Source organism: Amblyomma americanum, chromosome 5 (assembly GCF_052857255.1).
Source record: "Amblyomma americanum isolate KBUSLIRL-KWMA chromosome 5, ASM5285725v1, whole genome shotgun sequence".
NCBI lineage: Eukaryota > Metazoa > Arthropoda > Arachnida > Ixodida > Ixodidae > Amblyomma > Amblyomma americanum.
This window is the reverse complement of record NC_135501.1, coordinates 117165749-117189755: the sequence shown is the minus strand read 5'-3', so window position 1 is coordinate 117189755 and position 24007 is coordinate 117165749. Positions and strand designations below refer to the sequence as shown.

Sequence of the window (24007 nt, the reverse complement as noted above, 5' to 3'; positions counted from 1 at the left end):
ATAGCGCATCAGCACACAAGAACAAGCAAGAACATGCGCGAGTGCTCGTGCGTATTCTTTAGGCTGTCTTGTTAAGTCTTGAGGCCTCCAGGCCATCTTGTTAATTCGCACGTTGCACGCCTGCAGAATGGACCTACTTCGGAGCAGAACTAGGGCCGCTAAACAGCAATGAACACGGCGTAAGCGGAAAAGTGTATGCTGCAACGGACTCCCTGATCTGCATCACCGATTTCAATTACGACGGCACAGGACCCGGTAGGTATTAATTAGCCAGCAACTGATTTGACAGGAAATGTCAACCACGGTTGCTCAAAACTCCCCAGGCCACAGGGTGTGTTTGTGAGCACATTGGTGAGGCTGTCAGCGACAAGCCCCGAAACTTTATATCCAGAGGCCGGGAAGGGCACTCAATTTCACCTATAAGAGAAAATGGCCGACTGTACCGTCAAAAGATTTTTTTAGCCGTGTACTGCGCATTGTGAGTTCACGTTAAAGAACTACACGTTGAAATTTCCGGAGCCCTTCACTATGGCGTCCTCCTTAACGTAAGTCGCTTTTAGAGGTTAAACCCCATAAACCTTTGGCCTGGGAACCGTGCCTGCATGAGCATGTGGTGATCTGCGTGCCTTACTTTCATGCTCAGTGGCAATCACTGGTTGGCTGCCTCTTCCTCTGCGTGATGAAAGTGTTTTCACGAATGTACAGGCTCTGCCAAACGTAGCCAGGCGCATGGCTTGCTTGTAAGCCGCATAGGGAAGTAAATATATGCGAACCCTTGTCTTCACCTTCCGAGACCTTTCTCCTCTTCGGGGAAGCCGTAAGGGCTTTGAGGAACAAACCATGCATCCTGGTGACGCTTATTGTTGCCTAGTGGTTTGAGCATCGGCTGCGCATACGGGAGGTGAGGTTTCGACCCTCTCGGGTGCCCATAGGTAAGACAACGGGCACACGCTTCCCCCTGGCCTCGTGCTCCGTATATCTGGGGGGAAATGTTTGGAAAAGGGGCTTCATCTTTTGTGGTCCCAAATAGTTTGTGACATGAATCTCTCTGGTCAAAGCTGCCATTGCGGCACAAGAATTCAGCCCCGCCATCAAGTGGAGACAAGGTTGTGCTAAACCACCCGTGACGATAGCATGATACTGCCAGGAAAGAACGAAATGAAATTCAGTGCTTCAAAAGCAATGAAATCTCTTTACAAAATAATTTCGCCTATTTGCGTGTCATGAGCGTTACAAACGTTAAAGAAATGGGGATTGCAGCAGCCATCATCGCACCGGGTTTCAGCGACATCATCTGAAAATCATTGTGTTAATACGCGATGCATTTGTCGTCAAACGGCTGCTTATGAAGAGGCGTTCCCATAATCAATTTTCACCACGGCGAGCAAACTTGTGAAGATTGCTTGGATGCATATGCGGCCATCGTTTCGTTCTTACCTTATTAGCTCATGGTATGGGTAAGGGGGCTTTGGACCAATGTTTTACACGAGCCATTGATAAGACCAATGACAGTCGGTCGCGTGACCTGGAAATCTGATGGCGCCATTTCGTGCGGGTGACAACCACGAAGTTTCTGAAGGAGGAGGGACTTCTGGCTGTAACAGGGGCTGACGCTGTCTTGGCACTGGTCAGTTATGTGGTGAGCTCTACAGCACCGCGACCGGTGTGGGCTTGGCCATTTTACTGGTTCTTCGGGACCACTGTTGGGGAGTGTAACTGGCCTTTGTGGAAAATGCGTGCTTCGCCGTGGAAAGCGATGACAGCAACCTCGGGATATTGTCGCCAACCCTAACAAAGAATGTCTGGATGAAAAGGCGGCTTGCTAAGAGAGTTTTGCATTACGAGAAACAGCGTTGGATGAAACGGGCGAAAAGACGTGCACGCGGAACTGAGCAGACAACTCAACTGCTTTGGAGAAACGCTCCGGACTGTGTAATAAAAATCACAATAAGAAATTGTTTCAGTTACAACGAATCTCACATATTCGTGTTATTTTCGCCTGGCTATGTTTTGTGCCTAGAAAGCCATCATCTTCATCATCGACGTCAGCCTACCTACGTCCACAGCAGATGAAAGGCCTCTCCCATATCTCTGCAGTAAAACCAGTCTAGTGCCAGCTGCAGCCAGCTGATAATTCCTGCAAACTTCCTATGGTAGGATACAATTGAAAAATGCATCCGTGAGGAAAGGCCGCCCAGCCAGTGGAACCGATCGTTTGTGATGCGTCGCGGTTATTCCTCTGGCGTTCAGTCGCCGGTAGTTGCCAGGTACCTGCATGAAATGGGATTAACTGCGATATTATAAAGACCGGTCGACGTCGTTTGTGGAGCGCATTCTTTAAGTCTGCCGCTAAATATTTGAGTTGGCCGAGTATAATCTCATCCGCCCACGTAATATTCTGCCCCCCCCCCCCCCCACCGCTACTACGCCTGTCTTCATTTGGATTCGACTCAATTACGCTTAACCAAGATAACCACTGATTATCTTGCCCTGCAATTATGCCCAGCCGAAACCCATTTACTATTGTTGATTTCTAGTAGGATGCCATTAACACGTTTTGTTCCCTTAACCCACTGTACTCTCTTTCTGTCTCTTCCATTGCTCGCTCCGTTGTACTTGAGTTGAACCCTTTTCATTAGCTTCCATGTTTCTGCCCCATAGGTGAGTACCAGTAAGATAGAGCAGTCTTTCACTTTCTTCGTGAAGAATACATGTAAACTTATATGCATCACCTGAGGGTGCCTGTCGAATGCAGTCCACCCTATAGCAGATTTACTTTCTTACTACTTGCAACGCTTCGATAATAAACTGCGGCTCCACTCCAAGACTTGAAGATCACTTGTTTTTTTGCATATCCATAGGCCCGCCGTCAGGTCCTCGGTCGGGCTTGGCAGTTCATTCTCTGAGGTACTTAAGAAGACGGTGTCATCAGCGCACAGTAGATTAAGGTATTCTCCCTCACCACCCAAGTATTCCCCATCAGAATCTCTGATTACCTCCGGGAGACAAACGATTAATATAACCAGAGAGGTAGTGTCACCTTGCACGGCACCCTTCCCGATCGGTATTTTCTCACTTCTCCTGTGAAGAAACTCTTTGGTCGCTGTGCAACATTTATGGGTATTTTCCAGAACCCCAAGCAGCACAGGTAATCGGCTTTATATTGGAAATGAATGGTTTCACTCTGGATCTATGTATGACCGGCCTTTGCGAATATATTACAAATATTTTGCCAATAAATTGTGCTGCTTGGCACCCCTGCATGTGCCTCGTCTGCGCCTTAGTTACGCAATTCCTGCGTACTGCTGTGATTTCGAGTGCATCAAATGGTTTCTCGCAGTGACCTGATTCATACTCTGAATAATGTATTTTGCCTCACCATTTATGAAAGCCTGCTTGGCCCTTTGGTTTGTTGCAAAATCCCTTTGATCTAATTCGATTAGTGGCTACCTTAGTAAATCCTTGAAAAAAATTGAGAGTAAGCTGATCGCTCTGCATCTTTTGTGTCCTTGACATCACCTTTTTTATCGATTAGGATAACGTTAGCGTTCTTTCAAGATTCCTATACACTTGCGGTCACGAGGAACTGCGTATAGAGGGCATCCCTTTTCCTAGCATAAGTGTCTCTACCATGTTTATAAACTCTGCGGTCACATGGTCCTTACCAGTTACTATTTGCATTCCATGTAATGCTCTCCGTACTTCCTGTCATTTCAAGAATTTCTAGAGGTCAGTGTAGTGCGCGATGTCAGTGCACGTTAAAGAACTCCAGGTGGTCGAAATCTCCGGAGCCCTTCTCTACGGCAGCTCTCATAATCTGATTCGCTTTGGGAGGGTAAACCCTCATAAACCATAAACCATTTCAAGAAAGTAGGTCGTGTGAGTGCAATGACTGTTGGCCTTTCATCTTTTCCGGAGCGGTTCTGGAATGAAGTTTTGTTTGCTGGTCAGTACTGCGTGTTTGCCATCCTTCTTTCCATTGTTTTATCTAGATCTGCGCTCAGTGACATTTAGGAGGTGATGAAAAAACTAAGACCAAATTGCTATTTAAATCGACAAGTTCTGGATTTTTTGAAAAAAAAATTATTCTAACCTTAAAAAGTCACTAGTTTTTTAGCGTATTCGAGGTCATATCGTGTTTTTACGTGGGCCTTTTGCTGCATTATGTGCCTCTCCAAGTGCTTTTCAGTTGCGCTCCGTGGTCTTTGTAGTACTGTGCATTTTTATGTGGTGAAGTTTCAAAATCCTATGTGTTTACAAAAAGGAATAGTTAATTACAAGCTGCTAGTAGTAAGTAAAAGAACCCGATAGATGTAAGGATGCAGATCCTTAACGCCTCCCGTGAAACCGTACCGAGATCTGACGTTTAATTCCCACGCTCGTCGACAAAAAGCTTAAGTGGCAAACTAACCGGAGCCAATGACATCAGGGATGGCTAAAAAGATTACTTGCCTAAGTAACATAACTCAGCCAAGCAAGTCGCCATGCCTCTGCCTGTCATTTTCTAATACTTAAGATCTATAGTAAAGTCTCACAGAGACGAACTGTTTTGCAACGTGGTACCATAACGATCTCAAGACCATCACTGGCCACCTGGTCACACGTCATCACCATGTGACCGGATGGTGACGGCCTAGGGCCTTACGAGCCAGGCCTAAAAATGATGTGAGAGCCTGGCCACCAAGATGAGAGCAAAATATGCGCAGAAGATTTAGTCTCCGAGGAAACGTTAACAAGAAAAAAAAGCTGGGATTAAACAGTTATCAGTCCAAGGAATGACGCAACGCAAGTGTAGGTCGACCGAAAAATTGCATCGTCCAGACGAGTAGCACACAAGTGTCTGCACAGAGGTCACATTTACCTGAAAACCTAATCTCACAGCTAAAAATTGCGCCAATTACAGCTAAGCGAAAGAAGAGCAGATCTGAAGTGCGGCTAATTCCAAAAACACCGGTGTTTTTCGCTGAGCAATGCCAACACGGTGTTTACGCTCAGGATTCGGGCTTACGATCGAATGGCTGAATAATTTCCAGTACATTTTCTGAACGCCCGCGAGCCGTATTTTACGTTTTGTCGAACCTGGACTCACACTTGAACCACCACCCGCCCTAAGCGGTGTGAGTGACTCAGTAGTTTAGCCAACGTTTAAACAAGGTCTTGCCGACCTTGACGAGACGAAGTTCTCTGTTCGAAACATTGATGAGCGGGCAGAGGCTGCCCTCCTCACACTCGCCCATTTTGGTCACATGTCACTTAAACGTACTTAAGGAAGGGGCCTTGTCGAAAAATACGACAGAGCCGGTCCGAAAATACAACGAAAATTTTGTCCTGTCGTTACGACAGAATTTTTGTTTTACTGCGAAACTGTGTTGCGTTGACAGAACGGGATCCATCGTTACGACAGGGGACTGCTCAATACTGCAGAAAATTATGTTGTTACTACAAGAATTTGTTGTGAGTTCCCAAAAGACTACAGGAAAGCCTGTTGTTGAAACAGAAAATTTTCTGTTTTTCGTTATGGAATAGTAGAAAGCTGCGTCACATCTTACAAATCGCTGACACGGTCGCTCCCTCTCTTCTCTCCGCAGACGCTGAAGTCATGGCTGGAGCGACGGACACACCCGACCAAAGTGGCGATGTGCTGATGGACGTAACAAAAAAGTGAGCCGCATGGCAGACGAGGAACGGTTTTGAAATACTAGCTCAATGTCAGCACGAGCCGAATGAGTGGTCCTGGAAGGAGAAGCGTGCAGCGCAAATTACAATAGAATGTGAAGGACGCTTAATGAAAGTTCATAAAAGGGATGCCTACGTTCTTTCCGTATAACAAAAAAGTAACATGACGCCTTGTCGTAGGAATGTACAAACTGAAATCCCAGCCCAGACGAGACAAAACTTGTGAAGAGAAGCAGGTGTGCTGTACAGTTTGATAGAAGAACTCCTTGGAAATTGAGTTTCCGTTCCATAATTTATTTGTAGAGAAAGCTGTGTTAACAGACAAAGCGTAAAGACAGGACGCACAGCGCAGTGCCATGGTGGCAATCTAATCTACGATTGCAACTCGCATGGCCAGAGAGGCCGATTCTATGAACACACGTCGCACGACACAGGGGCGAAATCGGCAAGTGTGGGTCTGACTCCTAGCGCACTACACTCGGATAGAACTCTAGAACGGAGTAGCCCCGTCACTAGACCTCCTTCCAGCCAATGGCGTCGGCCGGTCCTCATGAGCCTGCTAGTGTGACAATTGAGGGTGTGGCGCCAGAATGCAGAGTTATCCCCGAACATAGAGAGAATAGATTATCCCCTTTCTGTCACTCCCTGCTTTGTCGCACTGAAATGGTCATGAGAATCGGCCGACGCCATTTGCCGGAAGGGGGTGGCTTTGACAGGGAAAAGATTCTGCGATCTTAAGTTGTATTCGGCAATAAAAGGCGTCTGCTGAGTTAGTAATGGGCATATTGCCATGTTCTTTCACTTTAACAAAAAAATAACATGACGCCTTGTCGTAGGAATGGAAAAACTGAAACCCCAGCCCAGACGAGACAAAAATTGTGAAGAGAAGCGGGTGTTCTCTAAAACTTGACACAAGGACTCCTCGGTTGCTGTGCCTGTTAAAATGGTGCCTCTGCCTTGGCAATCGTGTTGGGTCCTTGTAGCACATACGTTACCCTTAAATTACGGACTTTCTGGTTATCCGCCACATCTTAGTCGTTGCAATTTTTTAGACTCTGAAAAAGGAAACGATGCACCTTGAGCGCCTTTCGGGCACAGAATGGTCACGCTGCAAATCTATAAGCGGGCCGTGAGGGAGACTCGTCTGCGTGTAGGTATAGTTTAATCTAGATGTAAACCTAATGCACACAGAGACACAACGTTGCTATTTTGGCTAGTGAGAAAATTTAGTCTATCACGATAGTCGGTAATGCGAAATTCGAGCTCAGCTCTTCACTGCTGGCACGTGGCAAGTTACGCTAATAGCCACCCGCCAGGATTATCCCCTGGCAGCCACCTCCTACTCCGTTCCATACATAGCAGACAACGCTGTCAAAGCTAGCGTGCCTGTTCGCGCAGTCAATACTCGTGCCAGACTAGTCAGCACGGGCCTGGTGAGTGGTCCTGGCAGGAGTGGCGTTGCCTGCAATGTCCGCGCCCCAAAAATACTTCTCCCTAAAACCGAAGTTGGTAAGGGATCATTACTCATTGGCACCCACCCAAGCGCAGCCATACGGCTACAAACCTTTTGACCAGTCCTGTTTCCACTTCGAGGTATTGATCAATTCGCTTTCGCCCTACCCTAAGATTTTCCGTCCTGGTTAGCACAGTTGGTAGAGCGACTGCTCCGGTGGAGCGGTGGTCCCGGGTTTGAACCCCGGACCAGGAAGAATTTTTCTTCTACTATGAAGTTTCTGAGAAAGCTGTTGGATGCCAATCAGTAATTACCGTCCTATTACAAATCTACTTCATCAAAACATTTTACCTAAAACCAAAGTGAACACAAGCCTATTTCGTTGCGACAGATCTTAAGTTCCGTGCATAGCCATCTTCTGTGGTTCGTTTTACTTGCCACATTTTCGTCTCCCAACTTATCGTTAATTCCAGAAATAATAATTAATTTGACGGTCCGATACGCGGCTGAAAGGGCGAATCGCCCTTACTCCATCCGCGCTTAAAAAGTAGTTCACAATCACCGCCAGAGGCTGCGAGCACTGAACGCCTCACAGCTTCCATCGTAGTTTTCAGTGCTACCTCTTCGCTTTACACCGCTCATGGTTTTAGTCCTAACACTCACCGAAGCCTCGAGATGGACGAATTATATGTGACGGAGTAATACTGTTCTGCGGACGCACTACTTCCGCAGCCTTGGCAACGCTGTTCTACTAACGCCGACAACGCGGAACGCAGGAACTGGCGCTTAACAGCTGCCTGCACTCTAAAAAATTTCTAAGCGTGAACAATAAAAGTGACCGCTACCGATCAAAAATTTTGCTTTGTGCAAGTGCAGGAAAGTCTTCAACACGTGTATTAGTAAAACAAGCTTTTCTTGTGCGTTTAAGTGAAGCTTACAGACAATTTAAAAGTTGTAAAAGCGATTGCTACTCACTCAAATATCCTTAAAGGCTCAGTATTTATCTTTTTCCTTCCAGAGCAAGCCGCAGGAGTTCGGGAGTGATAAAGTAAGCATTTATTTTATGAGATTTATTGCCTCCGAGATAGTACGAAGTAATAAGACCTGGGTCTAATATGTGAAAACTGAAGGAGACATGCCCGCAACACGTTGGCGACGCTTAACTTATCAGTTTGCGTGGTATTCCGCGTATGCATTCAGCTGCCCGTCAAGCTTGACGATGTGAAGCTCTGCGCGAGGGCGAAGAATCAAGAAAGACTTCTTATTAAAAATAGAAACACATTAATGACACTTAGGCGCGGGAGTGCACACACACACACCAAACACCACACAAAGCATGCGCGGAAGACTTCGCACAACGCAGTGTCAGGCTGGATGGATGGAAGGTTGGGTGTGGGTTTAGGGGGGCTTAACGCCTCAAAGCGACGAAGGCTATGAGAGACGCCGTAGTGAAGGGCCCCGGGAATTTCGACCACCTATGGTTATTTCACGTGCACTGGCATCGCACAGTAGACGGGCCTCTAGAATTTCGCCTCCGTCGAAATTCGACCGCCGCGGCAGGGAACGAACCCTTGTCTTTCGGGCCAGCAGCCGAGCGCCATAACCACTGAGCCACCGCGGCGGCTGGATGGAAGGTAGGAGCGAGCCATTTGAAACGGGGTGATGGGGGGTGGCAGAGGCTGACACCTGTCTTGCATCAAGCAAAGCACGAAGACGCGAGCCAAGCATGGGCTGCTGTTGGGAGTTGTCACAGGTGCTCGTATTTCACAACAGCAGCAGAAAGATTCCAACTTGCGTTAAACAGGGTAGAAGTGGGCTGTTAACTTCATTTTGAATAGCGCCTTTTCATTGCCTCAACAATACGCTTCAAGTCTTTCGAGTCTAAATAGTTTATACTCCGTCTCGCATGATGCTTGCAGCCATGGATGAGTGAAAACTCAGGAGAGGCCCTCGCTTTCCGCGCTGCACGCCAAAAAGTGTGCTGGATGTGACGCCCTTTCTGAAGGACTACTGGGGGTCTTTGGCCGACGCCGCCGCCAATAGTAACGCTAGGCGCAGCGGCGTCGCCTGCTGCAATGCCTGCTGCGCATGCGCAAGCGCCCTGCGACGGCGGCCAAGTAGGGAGGCCGTAGGGGGAAGCCGGCGTCAAACACTGTGGCGTAGCCGCCTCTCATGAGTGCTTGCCTTCCTCCATGTTTGCAGCACCACGGAAGGCAGAGCTCTGTCGTCCTATCAGGGCTAGTCCCCAAAATATTTCAGCAGTGTAGGACTATTAATAAAACTATAATCACAGAAATTCAAAACGTACTAGTAGGTGTGCATGGTAGAGTGTTTAATCACTGGCGAAATTAACGCAGCCCGTACGGACACAGCTCTGAGGAGGCCAGCTGCAAGGAGTAATGCGCCGCATCTTTTTCCAACATCGCGTCAACCGAGTCGGTTCTGTCGCCTGTGTGCCCTACACCGAGAGTGCGCTGTTTTCCCATACAGGCGAAGCTGTTGGATTTCATAGTTCCTGAAGCGCTTCGCGTCGGATGCGGTGGCAGTTTAATCACGAATTCTCTCATCAAGAGACGGAAAAACTCGCCCAGGTGATAGAGCGAACGCTTCACCAGTGGTCAGCGCAGACGTTGAAGGCGGGCCGAGTGCACTAAAGAAACGTACTGACGGAAGAGGCCGCGAGCGGACGACGAAGCTGGACGATTTTGACCTGAGCATGTTGCGAAGGGTGGTAGACCGCTTTTTTTCAGAGAGGGGACATTCCTGCCATTGTCAAGGTGGTGGCGCATTTCGACAATGACAGGCTACCGACCGTGTCGACAGCGACAATGCAGAGGAGGCTGAAGAAACTTGGCTTCCGGTACGAGAAGCGCTCTTGGAATACAATGCTAACCAAGCGACGCATAGTGTGCAGTGTCGCCGCCGGTACCTGCGCCAGACAGGAGAGACGTCAGGATAGACGTATATTTTTCACCGACGCAACGTGGGACAGCGCCGGCCACACGCAAATTCGAGTGTGGGCTGACTGCACTACTAAGCACGAAGCACATCGATCCGGACTGTCGACTGGTGTACGAAACCTCAGTGGCAAAGGTGGCAGGCTTATTTTGACGCATTGTGGCAGTGAACGAGGTTTTGCCGAAGGCGCTGCGGAAGTTTTCCGAACTAAAAAAAGAAAAAAAACTGAGCGAGGAACACTACGAAAAGTGGTTCTCCCGGAAACCTCTCCGTCTATTACCACCAGGCCGCGTTATAGTGATGGATAACGCGCTATATCATTCTGTGAAGCAGGATAAAGTGCCGCCGATGAGTAGCCTCAAAAAGGACATAGAGGCTTGGCTGTCCGAAAAAGGTGTCGCGTGGAGCAGCGACAAGATGAACGCCGAGCCCAAGAAGTCTATCAACAACGTGCACACAGGTGGGGACCCATCCATGTAGTCTTCACCGCTGCTGGCCATATCGTTGTGCGCCTGCCACCCCACCACTGCCAACTGAACCTGGCAGAGGTTTTCGAGCGACGTGATGAGTTTCGTGGCCAGTTAAATCAGAAGGTTGAAGCTCCGAGACGTGAACCCTCAGGTTTGACAAGGCATCATGCAAGTGACTACAGAGAAATGGAAGAATTATGTGCAGCATGTTAGTGAGGAAGATGTAATGAGAAAACTGGACCACATCATCGACGATGTTGTTGACCAAGGAACAGCGATTGTTGTCAACCTGGAGGACGAGATAACCAGCAATGCAGAATCTAGTTGCGGTGAATACGATGAGATGAGCCCCTTTAATGTGCTAGCATACCTTAAATGTGTGCGCACAAGTCGGGACCATTCAGTACTGTCGTAGTGAGAGTAACAAAAATGAGAATATCATCGTCTCTGATAAGATATGGCAGACGCCGTAATGGAGGACTCCAGATTAATTCGACTGCTTGTGCGTTGTCTTTCGTAGAGCACATGAACTTGTGCTTTTCACCACTATTGAATTCTGCTGCCCCGGCCTCCATTAGACTCAGCTTTCTAGTGCAGTGACCACGCTGGAGCAAAAAAAAAGCACATGACAGCAGCATTTAAAATATGTCATGTGAGAACAGAGAAACTGATACGTACAGTTGGTGACAAAAAGAAGTAGGGCCAGTCCCTTTGGAACGGTCGTCCGCCTGTACAAAAACAAGCGAACAAAAGAATAAAAAGACATTTAGCGGCGCCTCCTAGTATGCTACTAGCACGCCTTCTTTCACATTGGTGGAGCCAACTATCTGGTGGGGCTAAAGTCCCTCAATGAAGCAGAAGCAACGAAAAGCTTTGATCTTTCCGGCTGCTCTTCTCTCCCAGCGTGGCTTTGTGAGCGGACATATCTGAAAGTTTCCCAATTCATGTGCTTCACTTCCCGGCGACGCATTCTCCAATGCGAGGATCGGAAATGGTACACAGCACACAGTGATCGCTTCCTATGTTAATGTTGAGATTGTCCCATCTCACACCGGGGATATTTCTTGCAAAGGTAAGGTGGGGGCGCGTATCCCTAGGTACACTGTTACCAATGCGCGTAGGTTTGTCAGGGTCGATGAGTGAGGTGTGCCTTAGCGCCTGAGCCAGAGTTTATTTTCCGTTCTACTTTCAATTGAGTAGCCCCCTTCTGCATGGGGCGCGTTAAAATCTCCGCGGCTGCATGCGCCTTGCGGATGAGGGTAGCCATTTTCGTGCTGTTGTCTACAGATGGACTGTATATGTTGATAATCTAGAGGGGAGGGCACGTGTTCGGTAAGATTTGTATGAAGGTATGAGAGACCTCGACATTTACAGATTTAGTTGATTTGCTGTGAGATTGCGGAGTACAAGTGCAGCTGTAATTGGACGGGGCTCAGCCATCACTTTCTCGTTGTGCGCTATGTATCCAGTGAGCTTTACTTAATCGTCCATCTCTTGAAGGGCTATGATTGCCGGTCTATTTGTTTGGGCCAAAACTGTATATTCCATAGCCTTACGCTGGGCTCTAAATCCCTGTAGTTCCACTGCCATACTATAGGAGAAGCGTGGGTGGCAGTACGTTAGGTTTGAGAATACCGCTGGCGGACGCACGCGCCGACGCGTCATCGGGTGGGCGGAAGAGCCCAGTGTCGGTGCGAGGAAAAGTTCCTACACTTAGCATTGCCGATGTCATGGTCGGGTTTCTAGGGGCCGCTAGAGCGTCGACGCTACTTGATAGAGTGCATAATTTAGATAAAACCATTTGTAAAGTGCTAGCAACGCTGGCCACCGCCTCGGTTACTTTTTTAAGCAGTGATACCAGTTTATGGGTAATATCGTCCACCTTGGCGAGTCGTTCGTCAATTTTTGCAAGCCTCTGTTTGTAATTATTGTCTAGCTTATCTGAATCTGGCCGAGGTACAAGCGACGCTTTTCGTTTGTTACGGCGGGTGCGATCCACTTCCATGTATTCCTTGCGGGTGACCTCGACGCGAGTGCAAGTCTCACTCGACGTGTTATTATTTTTGGATTATGCATTCACAGTTTCTTGCCGCTTGGTTTTAGCGTCAGACTGCGCTGACTGTTGTTGTAGTTGTTGGACTAACTCTGCCAGCTCCCTTACCTGTGAGCCGGGTGCTTCTTGGCGTTGCTTGTCGTCGATAAGTGGCGTTTTTCTATGCCAAATGTTTGGAAGGTTTGTCTTCTGTTCCAGAATTGGAGTTGGTCCGAGAGCTACTTTTTGAGATGACGATGTGCTCCTACCGGTCCTCCCACTGCGCCCACTTACAGGCGTAAGAGTCCTCCCTTGGTTGCCGATTCGTCTGACCTCTGACCCATCATCGAGATGGACGTTGGATTGCTGAGGGTCCTAGCTCTGTGTCACCTGTGTCCGGGCTTGAGCTGGAGCTTGAGCTCGAATGATAGGACGAGATGCCACGGCGATTTTGTACGAAGCGGTGCTTCCAGCTCCTGCTGTTTGTCGGATGTGGGCCTCGCACACGATGCATACCACTTGGCACGTGGGTTCCTGTCCTTCTTGTGGCGGCGCATGTTTGATGGTGGCAGGTTGGGTGCCTTGGCTGCGAGCAGACGTCCGGTCGATGGCCCTTTTAGCGGCAATTAAAACACGCCCCCAGTCTGCTTCTAAATGGGAAGACCTCGAATGTGAAGCTCGGATATCGGACGTACCGGGGAAGTGTGGTGTTGGCAGAGGTAATCTGAAGTGGCGAGTCTGGCCCAAACGTCGCGCCGCCGCGATAGGAAGGTCAGGGTGACGAGTTTTAAGCTCGTTAAAGATGTACAAGTCCGTCTAGTAGCTGTATCCTCTGTAGATCACGCCTGTGATGGTCAGGGGTAGAAATCTCGCCTCGTTCTCTTTTTGTGCGACAGATTCGGCAGGAAGCGTATCTCACCTTTGACGGCGTCTACGCGCTGCGGTAATGCAAAGCTTCCGTTGCGCTTACGGGTGCGACAACCGAGAAGGAACAAATTATTGTGGGACGATAAAAAAAAGAAAAAGGAAATGTCCCTGCCCGTGCCACATTAGGAAAAAGTTTTGTAGCGATAGCTACATTGCGGTAGCATTTCGAGCCTTCAGCATGCCGGCCCGGTGGCGGCGACGCCACCCTGTGGCTGCGCCGCCATGCTGTCACGTGGTGCTGATCAGCTGCCGGCGCCGTGGCTGATCACGTGGTTAGTCACGTGGTTAGTCTGGTGACCAATTTCCTCTCGGCCAGCTCTACCTATCGCGTCACTCCAGATTTAACCAGAGCTAAACCACCGCCAATTTTTCGTCATTCCGTCCGGAAAAAGCAACGCGGCTCTCCGAAATGTTTGGCCGCATAGGATAGGCCGGAAAACTTTGATAATGTGCTGGATCCGCGCCTTTGCGATGTTAGTGGCCGTACTTGTCATGTCAGTCGTGTTTTTTGGAGGATTCGGTGTGAAGCACGAGCGACTGCAGCCTTCGCAGTAAATGCTGTTTAGAATGGTTGTAGATGGATTCATTCCCTCGCGGGCTACAAAAGCCGTGCTTCTCGTTCTATTAGCCCCGCCGCACTGCTAGGTTCTGCAGGTGTAGCTTTGATGTCGCGTGCATTACATGGCGTGTTGGTTTGGCTGTAGTCGGACTCGTTCGCAGGCTCGACTCGAAAGTTGCGCTTTGTTTTTTGAGTCCCGCTGTGTACGCTGCTCGCGTTGCAAGTATAGCTTTGATGCTGCGTGCACTGCTGACCGTGTTTGTTCTGCAAGGGTTCAGGGTTGATACCATGCCGTTGCTGTGCGTAGGCAAAGTAACGACATCTATGGATTGGATGCTTCATATCTGCGTGTATAATACTTGAAAATGCATGCGTGGGCCTTCTTTAACATAGTTACAGATATTTCCTTCTTGAGTTTTCAATTTTCGCTTCAAGCAACTTCATAAACAAACGTGTTTCTTCAAGCTGGACTGAGTAACTTCGAGTTTTGATTTTTCAGCGCTTGATTGTTTTTGCACGCGGTTTCGATTGAAAGCGAAAAATTAACTGCGGCAGTCCAGCCAGCTCCGATGTATGCCTGGCGATTACACGAGGGAACTTAAATATGCCATTATTGCATATGCTGACCGATGATGACAATCACTGAAACAAACAACACGCTAGTGAATCATGCAGCGCTTAAAAACCTTCTTTGATTACGGTTAATCAACCCAAGAAATTAACCCCACAACAAGTTTTTTCTGGTCAGAACCGTATTAGTGCGCAGCTTGCTTTTGCTACATGTCAGAGTTTTTATGCCATCATGGTCCATTATGAGCCATTGGCCACCTGTGCCGCACTCAAGCATGATTTGCATAATCGGCACAGTATTCTACCTTTTACACGAAGGTGAAAGTTAAGTGATTTAATGTTATTATTACTATCAGTTTTACTAAAAAGGGCAGTGTATTCACCTATTTGCAGATAAATATCAAGGGACTGCCGTCAGTCGGATCGTTTGAACGAGAGCCTGCAAATTGTTATAGTAACTCCGAAATATTCGCTAAGCTTTTCTGCACTAAAAAAATCGAGATGAGTAGGCACCTGCACACTGAATAGCGAAATCAGCTGCGCTATTCAGTGCGCAGCATTACACCGTCATCCTTTCATATAAGCACACAGGCCGCACGTCTAGTCGTATGCCGTTTCACTTCCTCTTGCGGAGTTAAATTAAGAATAAGAATGCGCAAAACACGCCGGTCGAAAAACAACACTGCGGCGGTGGTGGTGGTAAAAACTATTGATGTCTGAGGTGTTTGGGGCACACAGGCCCCTGGGCATCCGCACGATCCTACTGCGCTCTTACGTTCACGTTCCTACTGTTTATGACGTTCGCAGCCCGGTCCGTGGCCTTCTGCCGGACTGGGTCCTCAGAGCGTAGCAGGGTCTCCCATCCTCTCAGCTGGTGAGGCGCTCCAGGCCCTGTGGGAGAGAATCCTCCGGGCATTGGAATAGAATGTGGGCGAGGGTGGCGAAGGGGTGGTTGCAAAGGGTGCAAGAGTGGTTGATGAGCGTTTGGTGGTAGCGGAACTTAGTATAAGAGAATGGGAGGGTCCTTGCGGTGGAGGCGGCGCCATAGGGTTTGGTGGCAATTATCAAGTGAGTGGTGCGGTGGCGGGTAGAGCTGCCTCTCGGCTCGGCGAGCCTGTGTCAGCTCACCCAATGTGTGCATGAGCTTTCGGGAGAACTCCGACGCGGGGCTGCCTGTGCCCGGAATATAAGTGGGCTATCGCTGAGCTAAGCTATCGGCTGCCTATTTACCGGGGTCCCCCGAGTGCGCAGGCACCTAGAGCAGCTCCACGTGGCGGCGCGTGTTGGCACCGGGCGAGGTCAGTATGGAAATCGCAGGGACATGAACTCACCCACGCACGAAATTTAGTAGTGCAGTTTTTGACTCTGAGAATATAACAGGCTTCCGTGTGGGCAATCGCAAGGGCAATGGCTGCCTCCTGAATCACTTATGAAGAGGAAACCGGGAAAGAGGGAGAGTAGCAAGAGATTGAAGAGTGTTGCCTACCACGGCTGCCGCCGCTTCCTCGCCCAAGCATGCGGCGTCCACCTTCACGGCATACTCCACAGAGCCGCAATATTTGTGGAGAGCCTTTCAGCGGCGTGGCCCGTAGTGTTGCGGATGAGTGTTTTTGAGAAGGGGTTTGACGAGGAGGTTAGAGTGGATAGGGCGTGGGATGGAGAGAAGTGTGGCGTCTTTAGCCGGAATGTCAGTGCCGAGAGTGTTGGGGATGTGGCGTCCATGTTAATCGGATATACAGGGTCTGTGTATGGACCTCCGCAAGCTCCCAATAGTATTGTGAAGACTCAGTTGGAGCAGTTTTTCTGTTGAAATGTTCAGGGGTAGGTGGAGGGCCTTCTTGAACACGGTGCGAAGCATAGCGTTCAAGGTGGAGACTTCCGCACTCCTATATCTGAGGTATGGGAGCGTATATGGGAATCGGCTGAGGGTAAAGGCGTGAATGAGACGCATAGGTTGTGCTCTTTCATGCCCTTATGGTGGACCAAAATTCGGGGGATGAGGTGCGAGATCGCATCGTTCACCTGCTGAGGTTCCTTCATAGTAAGGCTGTTCCTACCATTTTTTTAATATGAAGGCATAGGACCGGGACAGTGTCGACCTCCATGATGGGGCGATCGTCCAGAGCAACGGTTATTGGTGGGACGGAGGGTGAGCTCGGACGTGTCTGGAGAGCACAAGGTCTTATGATTGAGGCGTGTTCTAGTGGGAATATGCGATGGTTTGTAGTGTGTTGTCTTTGCATTATCTCTGCTGTGGGTGGTTCACAGCGTGATGTCATCGGCATAAAGAGTGTGCCGGATGTGTGGCATTGTAGTGAGTTTATGAGCGAGGGAGAGTCATAGCCGCGTTGAAAAGGAAAGGGGAGAGGACGGACCCCTGAGGGGTTCCGACTCCTCTACGGGAGCAAGAAGGTGATTTATGTGGGCCAAAGTGGAACTTAGCCCTGCGGTTCTTAAGAAAAGCTCTTGCAGAGGGTGCAAGAGGGGTTGGTGAGCGTCATGGTTGCCTGATGGTCAACGCGATGAAAGGCTTCAGATAAGTCAAAAGCCAGGACGCCCTTTGTGTGGCCTGGAATGGCGGGGTCAAGAATGTCGGTTGTGAGCTGCAGCATAGTATCCTGCGCCCATAAATAGGGATGGAAGCCTACCATCCCAAGGGGGGGATAGAGGTCGTTGTTCTTCATGTGTTGAGTGAGTTCGCCAGCAGGACGTGTTCTAAACGTTTCCCGAGACACGACGTGAGAGCGATTGGGTGGATGTTGGCTAGTGGGAGTGGTTTGTTCGGTTTGGGGATAAATATAATCTTGGCGTGACGCCAAGACTGGGCAAGGATGACTTTGAGGCAGCATTAGTTGAAGTAGTCCGTAATCTGGTTGACCCATTGATCATCCAGGTTGCGAAGAAAAGAGTTTGAGAGTTTGTCAACACCGGGAGCGGAGGAGGTGTGGAGAGTCGGGAGGGCCGCTGACTCGAGGGTTGGGTTGGGTTGGGTATGTAGAGAGGAACGGGGTCGAATATGCCAGGCGATGTATGAGTTGGCTTGAGATTGCCGAGGAGGGGGTCAGAGGATAAGTGAGTATTGCGCATGAGCCGTATCGCACGATAGAGTGTAGCTGTTTTTGACTGCGTGGGGTCGATGAGATGGCGGAGCAGTTGCGAGGCTCACATGGTAGACAGGCTACCGGCCATGCGGTTATAGATTTGTGCCTACTTGGAGCGGCATAGCTCCTCTGCATGTTGGTTGATCTGTCTGCAGCGCAAGCAGCCGCTTTTCCATACTGCGGTTGAGTTTGATTGTTTTCCGGCGCTCTTGGAGGCTGTGGTAAGCCTCCTAGAGGTGGGCGAGTCCAGAGTATAATGTGGGCTCATCCTGTATAGTTTCAATGTGTTAGGTGTGCGGCAACATCGGTCGTAAGCCAACTGACCCATTGGTCGATGTCTGTGATGGCGGCAGCTGGGGTGTCCATTCGCAGTTTGCAGATGACTTCGCAGTATGTTAGCTTGTGTGAAAGGTATTTCTTGCGTTGTTGTATAAACGGGACAGCGATAAAGTATAATATGCCTAGTGTATGGTTTGTCCGGTTCTCGGTGATGCCCACGAGAGGACGGCTTAGCTTCTGGTCTGGACTGGTGTCCATAGAGATGCTATACCGATTCTCATGGGAGCGTGGAAGTTATTGTGCACAGTGAGCGGGTGGCCTCGTGCCAAGGACAAAATGCGTTGCCCTCTGCCCGGTGGGGCTTGGTAGCCGCAAACAGTGTGTGCACAATTGAACTCCCGCCCAATGATGAGAGGATGCTGCCCTGTAGTGTAGTGTCGGTGAGGACCGAGACACGACTGGGGAGTGTGGCGGATGTGTTGGGGTCCTGCAGTCCGAGAGGATTTGTGGCTTGGGGGTGAGGCTGAGGAGAAGTTGAAGGCGTGCGCGCTTGCCACGGAAGCCGCGACAGCCCCAATGGAGGAGAGGTAATTGGCCATAATGAAGCGACTGCCCCGCCATACTAACGTGTTGGGGGTTGGACGATTGAGGGATGTGAGGCTCTTAAGCGCATTTCCTGCGTCTGCATCATTCTGATGAACAGTTGTTGCATCTGGTGTAAAAATCTGTGAGTGATTTGCTCTATGGTGTTGGTAAATTTTGCCACATGGCGCGCCTCCATTTCTTGTAATATTGTGTTGTTTTTCTTCCAGTTTCCTGTGACCGCCCTGGGTGATTTGGAGGGATTCCAGTGTGCATTTGTTTTTGGCGGGCGGGGTATCAGTTGGCTACGGAGGAGTGGTTGTGATGTGTGATGACTGGCTTTGTGATGGGATTGAGGCAGTTTGTGTGGGATGGAGAGGGGGATGAGTGGTATGAGAGAGGAGAAAATAGAGATCTTTGTGTGGGGTGGATTGAGGGAGAAGAGTTAGGAGAGCAGTTGATCATTAACGAGGAAAGGCGGCTTACCTACACCCTTAAGGCCTTTAGATCCGTGTCCCTGGGATCCGCACGAGGTGGGGAGGTCTTTTCCGCCAACTCTGTCGGCCCATGAGGGGTTGTGCGGTGTGGTGGTTGACTTTGAGGAGTGGACATTTCGGGTGCGTGATACTGACTTGGAGGCACTGGAGCGGTTTTTGATGCTGGAGTTCTCGCGATTTGTTGTAGCGTCCTTGCGGCATGTGTGAGTACAGTGGCCAGACATGAGGGCTCGGTGACCACGGGCAATGCACCCGGCTGTTTCCGTCATGTGCCACCCACCACACAGGATGCATTTTGGTGTGCATGTAGGTATTTCTTCTAGAGGGTGTGGGGAAGCGCTTCAGGGGCAGTTGTATCTGCTGGGTAATAATGCGCACACCAGCTCAATGTCCTGGCTTCCTACTGTTAATGCACCCGTCCATATAGCCTCGGTACAGGGTGTAGAAGTGCAGACCTCCTCCATAGAGATTTTTCTCGGGGATGGACCTTCCCGGAAGGTGATGAGAATGCATAAGATATTGCCCATCCTTCTGGCAGCCAGTACAGGGGCATGCGAGTTTCCTTTGATTAAGTGATCCAGGAGTTCTGCTGGGATCTCGTTCCAGTACGCATTAGTTATTCCCACGTACTGACCCGGTAGGGGCAGCTATGTATGCTGTCAGGGCGTAGGTGCTGTCTTGAAAATTGAGTTTTGTAACACGCATCATACTGATGGCGTCTTATTTGTTGGGTGTGCTTGCAGTGCACGTGTTGTTAGCTGGATGGATGCGCAGTTGTAATTTCTCTAGTTCTCGGAGCTCTTGGGCTGCTAGGAGAAGGGAGGACCGTAGTTGGCGGGAGGCAGAGTGGTGAGCTGTAGGCCTCCTCTTGAGCGGATAACTACCGTGAAGTATGCAGGCGATTAGGCGTGCAGCGCGCAGCGCTTACGTCATTGGAGACAGGTACACAGGGTCAGCGGGTTGCAAGCCGGATGTTGCACTGGCGTTAATGGCGTTCTGCGGCATCGTTGTCAGGCTATCGGCCGAATTCTAGCTGGCTCCAGGCGTTGGGCTGGAACACTCAAAATAAATGTCCTGTCACGGAGGTCGTAATCCCGTGGATGGATGGTCTCTCTGGGTACATGCACCGCTATAGTGGCGCTTCTATGGGAGGCTTCTATGGGGAGCCCGAAAAAGGACTGGCTTGTGCAAAAATGTTTCTCCCAGTGGTGCTCACCTTCACGAGGCTCTGGGCGAAGGTATCAATGCTGGTAGTGCAGTCGATTTGCTGAAAATGCCGTCTTTGGACGGAGCCAACGTGAAGCACGTCCACACTCCACGATCCTTTCCTCCTAGGATTTTCACTGCTGTGACGCGAGCTCTCTCGGCTGGCCTCAGCGAAAAGCCCGTTTCCAAGAGCAACAGCAGAGGGCAGAAGTAGAGAGAAAATGAGGAAAAAGGCAGCTCCATGGCTAGCCTCGTCAGAGTCCATTTCATAAAGCAATAAAAGAGTGCAGAACAAGACAGGGGACATGAGGTAAAAGGCAGCTGCACGGCTGGCGTCTGCAAAAAGTCCGTTTCCTGGGGCAACAGCAAAGGGCGGAACTATGAAGGAAACATATGGGAATAGACAGCTCCACAGCTCGTCTTTGCGAAAACTTCGTTTCGTTTAGCAACAGCAGAGGGCAGAACTCTAGAGGGAACATGAAGAAAAATCAGCTCCACGGCTGGCCTCGGCAAAAATCGGTATCCTAGAGCAACATGAGATGGCAGAACTAGGTAGGAAACATGTTGCAAGAGCTAGATACACGGTGGCGTCGGTGAAAAGTCCATTTCCTGGAGAAAGAGCAGAGGGCACAACTAGAGGGGGAACACGAGGGAAGAGGCAGATCTACGGCTGGCTTCGGCGAAAAGTTCATTTCCTGGAGCAACAGCAGAGCGAAGAGCCAGAGAGGGAACATGTGGGAAGAGGTAGGTCAACGGCTTGCTTTGGGGAAAAGTCAGTTTCCTGGAGCCTCACCAGAGGGCAGAACTAGAAAGGGAACATGTGAGAAGAGGCAGCAACATGGCTGGCCTCTGCGAAAAGTTCGTTTGTCGGAGGAAGACGAGAGGACAGAACTCGAGAGAGGACATATAGAAAGAGGTAGCTCACGGCAGGTCTTTGAGCCTCCCCCACTCTCCCCACGCTTCGCGTAGCGGCGTTGAGGGAGCCATGGCGAAGCTCGATCGTGACGGCTGCTTCCTCAATCGCGCTATCAGCTATCAGCGTGCGGGGAGTGAGGACATAGGTTCAAGTTCCGTGCGTTGACTGAAGAGCTGTGCAAGTCCTCCACCACTAACCCGTCAAAGGTTAGCGGTTCACTTAGCCTCGTGTTTTTAACGCCATAGCGTTAAGTTCCCGTTGTGCAGAAAATACGGCACCGTCGTGGTCGGCGTTGTGCGAGAAACAGGGGGGCATAGGTTGGCTCAGGCGGTCACTCCCGAAGAAACTACCTAGGAGGGCTACCTAGGTCACTTGACTTTGTGGGGATCACGACAACATGCCTACCGTGTTGCGAGGAAACCAACCACCACGCCAAGGTGCAGTTAAATAATTACAGATAGCGTGAGCTTGTTTGAAAAGAGCAACTTAGGTCTTCGGAAAATTTTTGACCACCTGGGGATCATTAACGTGCATTGCCATCTCGCAGCACACGGACACCTTTTGCGTTTCGCCTCCATCGAAACTCGCCCGCCGCGGTTGGGCTAGAACCCGCGTACTCTGGATCAGTAGACGAACGCCTTAACCACTTAGCCACCGGGGCGGGTAATTTAAAGGTGAAATGATCAGTTCCGCATAACCTATCGCGTCATATCCTCAAGACGGAGCTTAAATGTCACCTTCAATTTTTCTGCCTTGGTATAGTCGGATACAATTTTAGAACGCTGCCGCGATGGCTGATTGGTTATGCCGCTCGGCTGCTGGCCTCAAAGACGCGGGTTCGATCCCGGCCGTGGTGGTGGAATTTCGATGGAGGCGAAATTCTAGAGGCCCTTGTGCTGTGCGATGTCAATGCACGTTAAAGAACCCCAGGTGGTCGAAATTTCCGGAGCCCTTCACTGCGGCGTCTCTCATAGCCTGAGTCGCTTTGGGACGTTAAACCTCATAACCAAACCAAAACAATTTAAGACCGCAGCGGGCATTTCCCTGCCAAATGACTCCCTTCAGGCAGTGGCGTCGGCCGATTCTCTTGAGCTTGTCAGTATGACAAAGCAGTGAATGGTAGGTGAAAAGGATAATCTCAACACTCTATGTTCGGTGATAAACTGCTGTCCTCATTGTTGCGCTACTTCTTGCATTGTTACGCTGCCAGGGTCTTGAGAATCGGCCCATGCCATTGGTTAGAAAGTGGGTCCTTTGACTGGGAAACGCTGCTGTATTCTTGAGTTGTATCCGACTAGAGTGAAGCAGCGCTTTTGCGCTAAAACAAACAGGCAGCGTTCCGCAGCAATGACATACCGAAATGAAGTTTCTATCCGCAACTTTCGAGCAGGTGTGCACTTCCGGTTTTCATATCAGATTGAGGTCCATAACTTTTATCCTCATTCTTATCACGGTCTGCTACAGCAGTCATCACATCATCGCCATACGTGGCGACTCGGAGGTCCTCAGTGTCTCACCATAAGCTGTCAACTTTCAGAATGTCAAAGCTCGAGAAGCTCAGTGGCGCCAGACTGGTTTTCAAACTCTCCAAAAAGATCAACGAGTACAAATACATCAGCATTTTCTCCAAAAGTGAGCAGGTAAGCACGCGGTTTGTGCACGGCTTCTTTTGTGCGCTTCGAGTAAGCGTCACACTACCGCTCTCGACCAGAAGCATCGCGGCTCTTATCGCCGTATCTGGAGCACCGAGAAACGCTCTTTCCCGCGTGCGACGAAATGCCTTTAGCATAGCGCGTTCCGCTACCTATTAAACGCCTACCGCGCTGCAGTCTCGACGTGGCAGACTAGCGGGCTGCGGACGGGAACGTGGCGCCACCTAATGCCTTCCGGGCGATGTGCGCATGCGCAGTTGCGCGGCGCGGTAAGCGGTGGCGGTACGTGCTATGCTTTCTAACGTCACATGGTTGCAAAGTTTGGACGGTTGGGCGTACCGCGAAGTGCTAAGAGCACTTTGAGCACAGCACACCAGTTAGTGTTTGGAGCCCTTGTCTCGAGAATCCTATGGTCTGAGTCGGCCGCAACTTAGAGGTTAGCTTAATGTCGTGACACCCGTGCGCGATAAATGAACTGTGTATGCTTGATGACTTATGCGCAATGGAGCGTAACGTGGGAGACTCGGAGATACCAGTATTGCTCGCCATCTCATGTAACAGTTTGCTCGCCAAAAGTGCGACAATAACATAGTTGCTAAAAACTATCGCTACTTCCATAGCCGTGAAGCGCAAGCAGGAGAGATTTAAAGGCACCGAACGCGAGAGCAAATTTCTCTTAACAGTGCAAAATATCATTACGAGACGTCCAAAGAGACTTCTTGAAAACGTTGCAGCTTTACCCTTATTGGAACACGCATGGTGTCTTTGTGATACGATGTTGAGTGCGAGCATGCGTACGTAGCCTCCCTTGTACATTTTCTTTTCCGCGCTTACACGTTATTGTAGCGTCGGTGTTCGTTCTCTTAGCGTGTGAACATTTTTAACGCAATAGCATGTAGGTTGTAGTCTTAAAGAACTACCGAGTTTCGCGTAACGAAATGTCATGATTTTTTCGAGAGGGCCTTGTGACGTCATCAGAACTACCTAATTTGACAATCTTAAGCTTAGAAAAGATAAATTGTCTTCCATCAGATCACCATATGTGATTACAATGGTGTAAATCACAGGGAGGGACAGGGGAGTCTTCACTTCGCTTATGACGGCGTGACACCCCCTCTCAGGCAGTGCA

General features: G+C 49.7%; 1 protein-coding gene across 1 annotated transcript in view; it reads left to right on the top strand.

Annotated features, from left to right (window-relative positions):
- The window catches only part of LOC144134953 (uncharacterized), a 120296-nt gene that overhangs the window by 18991 nt on the left and 77298 nt on the right, over positions 1-24007 (top strand). The window contains exons 6-9 of the mRNA XM_077667740.1: positions 127-255; positions 5589-5661; positions 8148-8177; positions 22764-22866. Coding sequence (XP_077523866.1) covers positions 127-255; positions 5589-5661; positions 8148-8177; positions 22764-22866 — 335 coding nt within the window. The remainder of the gene's footprint in view (positions 1-126; positions 256-5588; positions 5662-8147; positions 8178-22763; positions 22867-24007) is intronic.